The sequence below is a fragment of the Pempheris klunzingeri genome, chromosome 2, assembly GCF_042242105.1.
Source record: "Pempheris klunzingeri isolate RE-2024b chromosome 2, fPemKlu1.hap1, whole genome shotgun sequence".
Lineage (NCBI taxonomy): Eukaryota > Metazoa > Chordata > Actinopteri > Acropomatiformes > Pempheridae > Pempheris > Pempheris klunzingeri.
Window position 1 is genome coordinate 15,232,127 of NC_092013.1, and position 13,198 is coordinate 15,245,324.

Sequence of the window (13,198 nt, forward strand, 5' to 3'; positions counted from 1 at the left end):
TAAAAATCGTGACGATAAATCAAAGAGGAGTTTGTCTTTACTCTGACTCTACCACATTTCCCAGGTCCTTTTTGAAGTGGAAGTAGCATGTACTTAGTGGTAGTAATACTCTGAACTGTAAAAAAAAAAAAAATGTATCAAGAAAACAACAGTCAATTTGTGGCTCTTTGTCTCCTCCTACTAAAAAGGTTTTGGCAGGCCACCTTTTTTGTACGTAAAGTAGCCTTGATGAACAATAAAACGCTTTTAAACCACTGTCTGACTGTGTGGGCCTGTTTTCTGACTGTGTTGGTGTGTTTGTGGCTGTTTAATGGTTTTAATGGACAGAGATGCTTGAAAAGGGGCAAAAAGAAAAAGGGAAGATGCAGCTACAACGAGTGCAAGGGGGTGGATTTAGTGTAGTGTGATAAAAGGTCACCTGAATTCCACGTTAACCACAATGATCATAGCAGTAAAAAAAAATCCCTCAGATGTAAACAGAGAAATAACAAAGACATGTTTTATTCCAGTTTTAGGTTGAATACTTCCAGAGGAGAAAAAGTGCAACGAAACAGCTCTGAGAATAGTGAGAATTTAGAAAAAACCAAGTCGGACTCTTGGGTTTAATCTCATTTTTGATATCATTTAGAATTTATTCTGAATTCGTGCATTTTTCCTCACAATTCTGACTTCATTTTTTTATCTTCAAACTCTAAAATTAATCTCAGATCTCTTTTTCATATTGCACTAATCCTCCAACATCAGTAGAAATTTACAGTTGATTACACTGACAGTATTGTACATGTTAGCAGTTCGTCCGAATGGGACATAGCAGAGTAAGAAAAGGGATGTAAACAACACAGACAAACGTGAGCATGCGTTAACACAAAGACACCATAAAGACCTTCAGTGTCTCCGAAGGTAAGACCACGCGGTTCAGTCGCTGTACAGTAACATCTGTGTGCAGGTTTCCGACCTCCGAGAGGAACAAAGCTGGTTTTAGTATTAGCTGTACTGCATGTATCACAGGCTCCAGTAAACAGACAGGGAGATAGATGGATCTGCTGAGTTGTCAACTGTGTTTTTGTATTTTCAGAATATATCTGAAGCTTTTTTTTTTTTTTCCAAACTGAATGAGCAAGCAGATGTAGTCTGTCAGTGTCTTGCCAAAGGACACTTCAGCAAACCCATTACATGTGTTGATGGAGAGACTGTGTGTATTTTTCTAAGCTTTTTAGACCTAAATAAAGTCCCTTAATAGCCATGCAGAGTGTTTTCTTTGTGTTTTGTGTCGGACTTCACATAGTGAGTAAACGTGACAGATTACAGATCATCAAGCGATTGGAATTCCCCGAAATACAACAGCTTCATACACACAGTGTGAAAACAGACGGACATTCAGTCAATACTTTAGCAGTAGAAGCAGTCCTGAAGGTCCACAGCTTTGGTTGATTTTCAATCGATGTTGTAAGACTTTTGCAGATTTTCATCTACTTTTCTGAAGAGATTTTTGTAATGTGCTTGAATTTGATTATGTGAATTTCATCTATTGTTTATCTATTACTGTTGTCTGCAAAAGCCTTTATAAGTGTGACATACCATAAAAAAGAAAAACAGACAGAAACATCGTTTGGAGTGTCGAGTCCTTCGCAGGCTCCGGGTTTGTTCCTCCAGTCCTTCAGATACTCTCATCATCGCTCATGTCCCAAATCTAATGAGAAACGACACAACGGAAAAAGACAGAAAAAGATATTTAAGGCTGAAAGAAACAATACGCAAGTCATATTTTGTGAAAATGTCTATAAAGTTACACTAAATAATCTTAACTCAAGGTCCAGTTACTAGTTTTTTCTGGGACTTTTTGCTGCATCCTCAAACCTTCAGAATAAGGTGGAAAACTCTAGAAAAAGCTACCAAGAGGACCTTAAATGTTCTTGTAAACAAACCACAGTCACGTTGGACAGTGATGTTTAGCAGGCAGGTTTGTCTGCTGTGCTTCTTTTTAAATATTATAAAACATTGCATTGTTCACATCCATGTTTGCCAGCATGCTGTCTTCTTTGCTGTGTTTCAGGCCGGTTAATCAGTGAATAAGCGCGAAACTGGCGGCAGGAATAGTATAGTATAGTATCGCATTATGTGCGTCTTAATGCGCATGACAAATTAAATGGGAACCCACCAAAAACACAAGTCCTCATGCTCGTAGTTGTCAAAAAATACCTTCAGGATTATTTTGTCAGACTACTATTTCCAATTATCTTAAAGTCATGTCTGATAAATGTGGGGCACTCGTGTTACAGTATGTAGAGTACAGGGTGACATCAACAGGACAATAACAGCACTGTGGAGGTGTTTTGACATATTTCACAAGAGTTGAGATATGTGGAAACTTACTCACACACTGATACGATCATAGAATCCAAAACAGAGCAGCAAGTTCTCTGATCGTGGTTAGCCACTGTTGATTCAATTTTAGAATCAGAAGGAGACGTGAACGTTTCCATCTAAACAAGCAACTTGTATATTGTAAACAAAAGTTTGCACTTTAGAAAACATGCAGGGAGCCTGCAGCTCTACTTTTCTTTGGCTACAGGCACCAATAGCTTGGAAAATAATTACTCACAATTACGGCTATAAGGTTTCTTACCAGGAAGTGACGGCAGCATGTGACACACACACACACACACACACACACACACACACACACACACACACACACACACACACACACACACACACACACACACACACACACACACACACACACACACACACACTCCTCTGCACCACTGTGTCAGGAAACAACAGCGGCCTTCTCGTGGCAGCAGATTCTTCACATTCTCGCTCCGTAAGACGTAATTCACATACCTCTAACACTGTCTGGAATGTTACACACACATGGCTCTGAGTGCACACACACACACACACACCCACAGAGTTTTGATACATACACGCTGCATTCTTTTCAATGTGCTGCTTCACAGCTCAAAGAGCGAAAATGTGAATTCCAGTGCAACAACTGAAATGAAGCAAAACAATAGAAATGTAATAAAATCCTCAGCTAAGATCTTTGTCTTCTTGTGCAGGGTGCACCAACAGGGAATATTGCCTGCAACACTGAGGTGCACTTGTGCACACACACACACACACAGACCCAAAGTCCTGGTTCATTTCTGTTTTACAGGCCTTTATTGGAAATGCCTGCAGTTCAGAGTAGAGCTGCAATTTTCATTATCAGTTAATATGCAGATTAATTGCTTTGGTAACTGAGTAATCATTTGGTCAATGACACTACAGAAAATAGTGAAAATGCCCATTGCAATTTTCCATCTTTCATTTCTTTTCTGTCCTTAATTTCCCATATAATTTCATAGTAATTTCCATACGAGGTTCCTGGTCAGTGTGCAGCACACCAGTTCAACATGCAACACTGTGAAAAAACAGAAGGTTTCCAATAATGACTGAATGAATAATAAATAAATATTAACATAGGCTTCCATTGACTCTTTCGGGGAAATTCAGGGAGGTTAGAGCCAAATTGGAAATGGTAACGATCCCGGAAATGATCAGTAAATAACAGACCTGTGTAATAAAAAAATACCTTGTTTTCCTCTCTCTTTCTGACCCCGCGCTTCTTTGTAATGTTTATGAAAAGAGATGCGAGTACAAAGAAAAGAGACTATATTTATACACGTCATTATAGTAACTGCAGTGTGCTGAGGCCCCACAGTAAATGACTTCAGCACTGCTGAGGGAACAAAACATAGAGGGGATACGCTCGGCACTGAAGGGGCAGTAATGGCTCTGCCACTTCAACTCAGAGTACAGAGCACGTCCTCAACAGTGCACATCAACAGCTCTCAGTTATTCATACGGTGGATCCAGATTTAGCAGGTTCATGTGAAACAATCGATGTAATGCATCAATACAATCCAAACAGTACAAACCTCACAAACCTGCAAATCAGCCGCATTAAATCAGAGATGAAGCTATTTCAAATTGACATTATGCAATGTCAAGAGATGCTCTGGGCTGAAGGAAAAGAAGCTCCACAGAAAAACAAAATGATCAACGAAGCTCATGACTAACACTTTGGTTGAATCCTGTCCTTGAACTGGAATGATGCGTCTTTATTGCTAAGCTAGGTTAACCATGTCCTGTATCCTCCTCCATACCTACACACAGACATGAGATGTTTATCATTATTTCACAAAGCATGGAGAAACTTTTGTTTTAAAGGATCCATGCTCTACATCTAGAATAGGCCTTTATTTATTTAGAAAATACCAATCTTGTTGTCACATTTACGCAACAAATCAACTGAAAAAATATAATGAACAAGGCTAAAGAGTAATTATGACCATAACACTGAGAGCAATGAAATGCTGTCAGTTATATCTGACAGTGATAAGTGGAGCATTACCACTGCTCAAACCGCCCATTACCTGAATGGGATCTTTAGCTGGCTACTAGCTGGCTAATAGCTAACAACTGACAATAGCAACAGGAAGTGGAAGCAGCAGCTGAACGCGAGTTTTCACAGAGACACATTATTCCTTTTTAACTTCTTTCTCCTATTTTGTTATGTGGGTTCCATTTCAACAGGGATGTTTTGGCCGCTGTTTTCTCTCTGGCTTTGTTAAGGTTGTAGTCAGAGGCCTACAAACATGTGCAGCAGCATTTACCAGGGAGGCAGCGGCCGTGGGGCCAAAAGTCATTTGCACCAGTACTTCAGACTGAAAGAGGACTCCGCCAAAAGTTGTCTAACCTGTATCGCAGCATGTTCACCTGAGCAACAGTCGACTGTGGCTAAAACCGAGTGTTTTCATTCCTGTAACGTCGGGAGGCCTTTGCTCGGAGTGCAGTTGCAGAGTTGCAGAGCAGTGTGGTGAATGAGGGACTAATTCATATCAAAGCTGGACGCTCCACATTTCTGCTCCACTGCTGCTGGGGAGCGAGCATCAAAAGGACAGCAAGCAAAGAGCTCTTTGAAACAGAGCGACACTGGAGCCCCTCTCTGGACAGCTGCCATGCCGCACTGATGGCGTGTGTGTGTGTCTGTGTGTGTTTTGAGAAATCTTTTGTGCAAAATGAAAGGAGAGAGAGAGGGGAGAGAAAGGAGGCAATCTGAAGGGGGGAGAGACCTTATGTAACGTGAATAGCTCCGGCAAAGTGAAGCCAACAACTTTACTACACTCTTTCAAGCAAAGGCTGACTACTTGGGATGTTTCTCAACCATTTACCTTTGTTGCTGCAATGCATAAGCAGATTTACGTAAAGCTGAGATCAAAATAAATTACTCCCAAGCTCGGTCCAATTAGGGAGCTTATTGAAATCCATGAGTATTCTAAGTTGACAAATAACACAACAATTTGAAAATCGATTAACTGTCAAGCAAAAATGTAAAACATGTTCCCCTTTCACTTTTTCCAGTGTAAAAATTAGAAAAAATACATTTTATGGCAACCTGGGAAACAGACCAATATGCAAACTCATATCTTATATTCTCCGCCATATAAATCTGCCCCCCCCCCCCTCCATTCAGACAGATTTCTAGCTGACCTGGCCCGAGTCAGGCTAATCACAACTGTTAATCTAATATAGAGCTGCTTTAATGCAATGACTGCACACAGGAGCACTGTTGTGGGATTTTGGTAAACAACCAAGATGGCTGCTGAGGATGTTCAACGCTCTGTTAATCTGGCGTCACATCAGTATTAAACGAACTGGACGCTATATTTTTTCTAAAAGAAGAACAAACAACTGCACTTAAAGCTTTTGTTGACAGGGTTTTGTAAAAGTTTGACTTGTCTGCTCAGTGCTATGTCACCTGTTTAGTTGAACTGGTTGTCGGTCTGTCCAACAGCGTCCAGGAGCATTTCTGTCTGCGCCACTTAACTAACTAACTATGAGGTTCAACACTAATTTACATTCGTGAAGTGGTGGAACTAAACCCCTCCCTTGAATAGTGTTTGGATTTCTCCCAGTGTTGACGAGTTGTGCTGCTGTGTGTGTCCTTATAACACCAGGACTAATGGCACGATAATAATAATAATAATAATAATATACGCATTAAGTGGATATTTAAGACTGTTTTACACAGTCCTGTTTTAAACATTAAACACATGGAGTTTAGCTTAATCGGCTACCTATCTACAGCTGATAAAATTTGCCAGTGACAGCTATCACTTTAGCCAACAGCATTCACAGGAGGAGCCGTGTTTCCAAAAAGACCTTGGATTGGTAGATATGCCTCCATTATTATACTAAACTGACATGTGCTGCGCTTAAATGTAAAGCTAAAGGCACAGTGTTTCAAATACAGTTTGAAAAAAAGAAAGAAAAGAAAAGAATTTAAGCAACAACAGAACAACATCCTCAACCTTTGCTTGAATTATATCTCTCCTAACTCCCCCCCCCCGACCAACACACACACACACACACACACACACCATGACAGCACCTCAAAGGGATTGGCAGCAACTCAATCAACGACACATCTTTCACTTTGAAGCAGCCTTATCGCTTCAGGACCTTGAGTCACTGCAGGTTAAAAAAAGGTTTTCTGGATGAACTCTTACAGTAAGCTGCATGTAATCATTGTGTGAATGGGTTTGTGTTTGTAATCAGTTGGGATCCGGCTGACATGACAACTATAATCCAGGCTAGTTGGTGAAAAAAGGCTGGGATCTGATCAGATAGAGGAGGTTTTAGCTGGCAGCCGAGGCTGCAGCAGTCACAGCCAACTCTCTGCTGCCGCTGATTATTGTTCCCTCACAAATGCAACACGACCATCAGCATCACGAGCATCTTTGGCGATATTTACCACTCTGCTGGCCTGGGTCACAGCTCTTCTTGTGGAAATTAAACGGCGGAGCTACAGTACATTTGCCATTTGGGGCCATGACTACTTAGATCAAGAAGCAGCTTTTCAGATCACTGTGATTTCAAGGATGTTGGCACTTTTAGTCAGACGGCTCAGGGTTGTTTTGTCTTTAAGGGAGCGGATTCAAAAAACGGAGCCTACTTACAGGAACACATCCTAAGTGCGGGTGGCCCCAGTGGGAACCCAACCTCTAAAGCCATTTAACTAGGCAGCGCTACACAACCACTGATGGGCTTTGATATTAAACACACATCTGCTTTACATATTAGGACTGACACCAAAGCACAAAGTGCAAAGTCAAGCTTTCATCATGGAGACTGGCTCCATCTGATCTGCAATTAGTGGACCACACAGAGTGACGTGGTTTATGGCTGCTGGATACAGCAGTGACTGTGTGCTGCTGGTTGAGGAAGAGAAGTAAGAAATACAGTCAAACTTAATTTCTCTGTCATTCTTGTGATCTTGGGTAGTTTGCGTTTTTACAAAGCTTTAGAAACTGTGTGGACTGTGACCGCTATCTGTCATTACAAACAGACCGCTGCTCACTGGAGAGATGCTGAAACTGAAGCCATTTTTAGCTCTGTTTGTTAAAATCATGGCTTCTTGTCATGAAGGTGTGTGTGTAGATTTTCTCTCCAACTTCATCGTTCATTAGAGATTTTTACCGCTGCCAGTAGACGGGCTAAGAATGACCAGATTTTAAGTTGCGACACTGATGTTGAGTAATGCTGTATGTAAAGTGTGTTTCTAGTGAATTCATTCATCCATTCAGTTGCCATGAATGAAAACAGCATATGGGGAGTGTTGGCCTGTTGTTTGCCTTTGGCCCAGCAGTGATGAACAAGCGAAGAATCTCCTTAATAAACTTGGCTAGTTTGTAATTTTTTACACTGATTTTCATAAAGGAAAGAAGATGCATATTTAATCCCTCTTTCCCTCTAATTCTTACTCAGTCTGACGTAGCAAGACTCCCTTTATGACTGAAGTGAAGTAGACATGGCTTATTGAAACGTTAGTTTGATGAGTAAAACTCTCATTTACTGTTAATAATGACATACGTGGCTAAAATGACTGTTTCGACATTACAGTGAATGAACTCTCACACAGGAGTAGAGTAGAGAACATTCACTGTCACAAAAGCTGTGATAATTCTTTATTTCTGAACTATAAATTAAACCTGATGAATCTGTCTGCGTGTAGTAACATCATAAACACAAATAGTTTAAACTTCACAAAGGGGTGTCAGCCATGGAAATTCTTGTTTCCTTTGACAAATGATCCAACATCTGTTGGCCAGGAGGATGTGTTTGATGGTGTATGTTAATGAGGGGGATTGCTTCCCCTTTCATCCCCTCTCATAAGCCCCCCTGAGGGCAGGTTTTACATCCAGAAGGGGGAGGACGACCCACACAGCTACAATCAAATAGGGTTGGACTTCTTTGGAAGTCAATACAAGAAGTTAACACACTAGTTTTGAAGCGTTTTCTGCCCAAATGATTCACACCTCAGATCTCAGATCCTCTTACATCAATCATGATACATGTTTGGGGAAAAAAAGTTTCTTTCTTCATCTATTTTCTCCTCCCCAGCTTCTTTCTTTTTTTTTTTTTATCTCTTTTTCGTTCTGTCCCTCTGCTCTGGCCAACCACAATCCACTCATGATGGAGACACTCATAATACCCAGAAAACACACTGAACTGGGAATGACTCAAGCGCCAAAAACAATAGCAAGTGTGTGTTTATGGGTGTATGTGTGTGTGTGTTGACGTCATAATGCTGGAATAGTTTTCAAACCCAGGATGACATGTCCACTCATCCACATGTGCATAACTACTCACACACCACATACACACTGACAACATACATGAATCTCACACTCCCGCATGCACACCTACTGATGAGCACAAACCCACACTGTGGGTGCAGGGTGCTTTATGTAAATAAATAATGTAGTTTGGGTGTAGCCTTTCTGAGGATTCAGTTTCCTGTATGGAGGAGTAGTCAGCTGTGAAACGGCAGCACTTTGAAGTACAAAAGCCGTGATAAGGTCTACAATCACCTGAGGCGCGGCTGAGGGAACAACCTTTATCTGGCAGAGCTGGAACCTTTATCTGGGAAAAAGAAGAAAGAAAAACTTCTTGCTATTTTTCTTAAACATTGGGCTCAATTCAAACTATTCAATGGTGTGTGAAAACGAGGTTGATAAAAAAACGAAGGTTTGAGTTTTATCTGGTGAATGTCAGCTCTGAGGAATACAGGAGCACCTTCACTTGAGACGAATTTATTGAGAATCTTGCCACCTTTGTCATTTTCATGTTTCTATGGAGTTTTCTGTCTTCGCCCTTCCATACGAGCACCTTGACCGGCACACAGATTGAATTGGACATGTAAATATATGCAAATTCCTTTTCTTGTCCTACTGATAGGACTTCTTCTACACTGCTCACTACTTTGAAGCTTGAAAGTGCTGAGTGCTTACGGTCATCTAGGTCAACTATGAGATGACATGAAATGTTACACAGATATTCAAGGACCCACAGAATGAGCAGCATAGCTGTAGACTCTTCATCTTGTTTGATTGTAACTGATGGCAGCAATAACATTTGGAAAGCAAGGCATATGTTCATTTTATGGCATTCTGTATTTTACCAAGAATAACTGTGCAGGCAGCAGGGCAGAGATAGACCCCATCCTGTGACACACTGTCCAGCTGAAGCAGCACCTTTCACCAGGATGGAGGTGCAGCATGTTACTGTATGTGGCTCCACAAAACAGCAGACCCTAGTGGTCCCTTTCTATCCCAGAGCATATGCAAACACTAACTCTGTTAGGCCTCCAAATTCGGCAGATATACACATTTACATAATGTCTTAGCATTCCCCTGTGCTCTGATGCTGCCATTTCTACTGATTGCTTAAAAATGTTACATCATGTGTGCGATGGGTGTTTGGCCTCGATTAATATGGAGATTCCTCTATTCATCACATAAAGTGCATGTCTTGCAGGACGCATTATAAATGATGCTACACTTGAGCCAATATCTGCATTGGGATGTCCAACATGGTACGAAAGTTACTAAGAAACCATTGTAAGACAATCGGCCATCAAACTCTTTCGATGGTTGTAGAAAAACACTCTAGGTCCTAAAATGACAGAACAGCCTTTCTGACTTTGTGGGTTTCACAACAGGTCGGCAAAACATATACTTAAAGTTCTTTATTATTGAGTAGTCTACCACTTCTGATCTATTATAGTTCTTGCACAATTTAAAGGAAAACATTGTAGAAATGTAATTGGTTAAATAAATATTCAGACTTAATCCTGGTCTGGGAAGACAGTGTGTCATGCTCTCGTAAAGAGAGATCAGCTAGGATTAAGTGTGTTAAACCTTATATTGAGTCTCCTCTTCCAGTAACACATTTAAATGATCACACACACACGTGCAAACGCAACACATGCACACAGACGCTGATGAAGTCCTCCGCTTTGAGCAGAGAAAATGACCTCATGTGGTCTGGCGTAATTTCAACTGCTGCCGTAGCACGCTGCATTCCCAACTGCATTCCTGAATTCCACTCTGACATTCCTGCACAATGTGGCGGGAATCTGCAGTGTGGCTGTTTCACCGATAGAGAGGCGGTTTAAAGTAGGGTGAAAAGGTAAAAGGTCAAACCCCTTACAGAGTCAGGAAAATAAGAGAGGCTGTGACCCGAGTGTCTGTGTCTCAGACATAGGAGTGCGTCATTGTGAAGGTGAAAGACAGACGAGATGGGACACAGCAATGGAGAGATGGTCAGAGAGAAAAGCTCCAAAACAAATCCTGGAATGAGGGAAAAGATTAAAGGAAAAATTAGCATAAAGTTTCTTAGTAAGATGCTCTTCCACCGTGAGCAGCTACAACAGCTTTGATGCAAATTGGCACTTATTCTCCAAATCTATGAAATCCATTCTTCTGAAAGATATCCCCTTTGTTTGATGTTTCAGTGATGGTGGTCGAGAGCCATCAGCCTGCTGTCTGCTACAGCATGAGTCACATCATTTTCATCAAACCATTCAGTGACCCATAGCCCCTCTATGGAGGAATCTGTGTCTTCACTCATTTACCTAGTTTTTCCCTTGGATTTGTGACTGCAAAAATAAACACAGAGCATTCACAGATTTGCAGTATAAGAACAATCTGTAAAACTGTGACAGCAGGATACTATGGGTTGTATTTAGAGAGAGAGATAAAATCTGCCGCATTCAGTCTGCACCTCTGTGGTTCGACAGGGTTGTCTTGAGTTGAGCTTTTTGAAGCTCATGAAGCTGCAACAGTGTCTCAACTCATTTCTTGAAAATGGGCGCATGATACATATAAACTCAAACAAATAAGGCGATAAAATTGTTTACCACAGTATGAAAAGTACATTAAACTGAAAATATATGTTGAGATAATGTTATAGTATAGAGTCCACAGTAATGTAGTCCAGAATAGAGTCCAAAAATCTGACATAACTCTATTTGATGCCAATTTAAATGCGTTTTCTCACAAAAGCTGATAGTACCAAACACCCAGGGGATATGGTCTATTATACATGACGAGCCCCTTTTTCCTCAATTTTTTGTCTTCAAGGGAAATCCCACCCAAGAGAGCAATTTTACTAACAAGTAGTGAGTTTAAAAACACTATTTACCAGCATCCTCTGATCTGCAGCACACACTGTGCGCACTGCTTTGTTCTCTGATCCAAAAATTGCCATCTATGTGAATAATCTTTAAAATATCTTTTTAGGCGACACATGTTAGGAGGGCCGTCGTGCTTTTTCAGGCTTTCATTTTCTACCCATTACCACTTCAGGCTATCGAAAGCCATCCAACAGTAAAAACATGCTACTAAAGGGCTCTAAAGCTCCTAATGCCTTCTGTTTAATAAAGTAATGTCTCCAGGCAGCATATACAATCCCACACAATAAGCAGAGCTTTGGCTAATATTGCTTGGCAGTAAAAACGCTCATTTGATAAAGTAGTTCCAGATGCCTCAGTGGATACAAGACGTTGGGACTGTGTGATCCAGATTCAAAACTGTAGGTGTGTCTAATTTGGACGTAGAGGATATCACCGAAAACTGGGAACAGACCATGAACCGGCAAAAACTAAAGATCCCACACACAACAATCAGTTCCACCAACATACAGCGAATTTAAAGTCTTGACAGACAGAAAGGGTCACATTTTGAATGACTGAGGACAACAAACAGAGCATTTAACAGAGTCTATGATGACAGTCACATCTCTGCAACGACTGAGATCCCTGGAGAACAGTAAATCTTGTGTGTTCATGTTCACAAAACAGAAACGTTCATGCAACAGATCCAAATTTTGGGGTATCTAATTTGCATAGAGAGGACTCTGCCCATCTTGGTCCAATCAGTCACGGTTCACCAACCAGTCGTAATGTGTGTCCTTGCAATGTCTCCATTGTCTCTGCAACCAATCTTCTATACAAGTGATCCTGTAGAGCCCAAAATTGTACTTTATGCTCCTTTTCCTGCCAAAAAAACATTGAAATCTATGTTCAACATCTCATGGCCTCTGTTACTCAAACCTCGACCTAACATTTCAGCGTGTCATGTGGTACCACACTAGATATTCTTTATGTTGAGGAAAACTAAGCGAGCCAAATCTAAACTTTTTCCACACTGAATGTCTCCCTGGTAATGCATTATGTCTGGACTGAGATCACACAGAGTTAGGTAGCCTATTTCCCCTCCTGTGTTTTAAATGATCATTTTGTGCTCTTCCATTTCCTGCACAGATCCTCTGTGTTCTCTCCGGTGTCCTCATTGTTCCAGGCCTACAGCTCTCAGGGGGGAACACAGTGAACAGACCTCAGGCTGGATATGTCTGTGTGTGTGTGTGTGCGTGTGGGTGTGTGTGTGTGTGTGTGGGGGTAAATGTTCTATTCAGTGAGACTTGAGACAGGAAGAGGAAGAGGAGATGGGTGGAGACAGGAAGAGGAGGGACACCTACTAACCTAACCTGCCCTCTCAGCAGCACATGCCCTGAGGGTGAGATACAAAAGTGGCCTAAACACCCAGATAAAACACTAAAGCCATGAACCAACTGTGATCTCACATTATGTCACTCCCTACGTGTGTGGTAAGTTTCACACAATACATTCCCAGTTTAGTTTGTTCCAGAGATTCAAGTCATTAACTATCAGCTCTTTCTTATTAAAGCCTCCTTCCTAATTACCCAGCACATACCAGGTTTTGATTGTGCTGTTCAACAAAGATTTAAGAACACAAAAATGATAGAGAAAGAAGTCCAAACCCTGGCTCCTTTCTTATCTCCA

The 13,198-nt window shown here is 41.1% G+C and overlaps 1 protein-coding gene across 1 annotated transcript in view; it reads right to left on the bottom strand.

Annotated features, from left to right (window-relative positions):
* Positions 1 to 1,351: 1,351 nt before the first annotated feature.
* atg7 (ATG7 autophagy related 7 homolog (S. cerevisiae)) overlaps positions 1,352 to 13,198 on the bottom strand; it is a 57,741-nt gene continuing 45,894 nt past the window's right edge. The window contains exon 19 of the mRNA XM_070849601.1: positions 1,352 to 1,690. Coding sequence (XP_070705702.1) covers positions 1,658 to 1,690 — 33 coding nt within the window. The 3' untranslated portion in view covers positions 1,352 to 1,657. The remainder of the gene's footprint in view (positions 1,691 to 13,198) is intronic.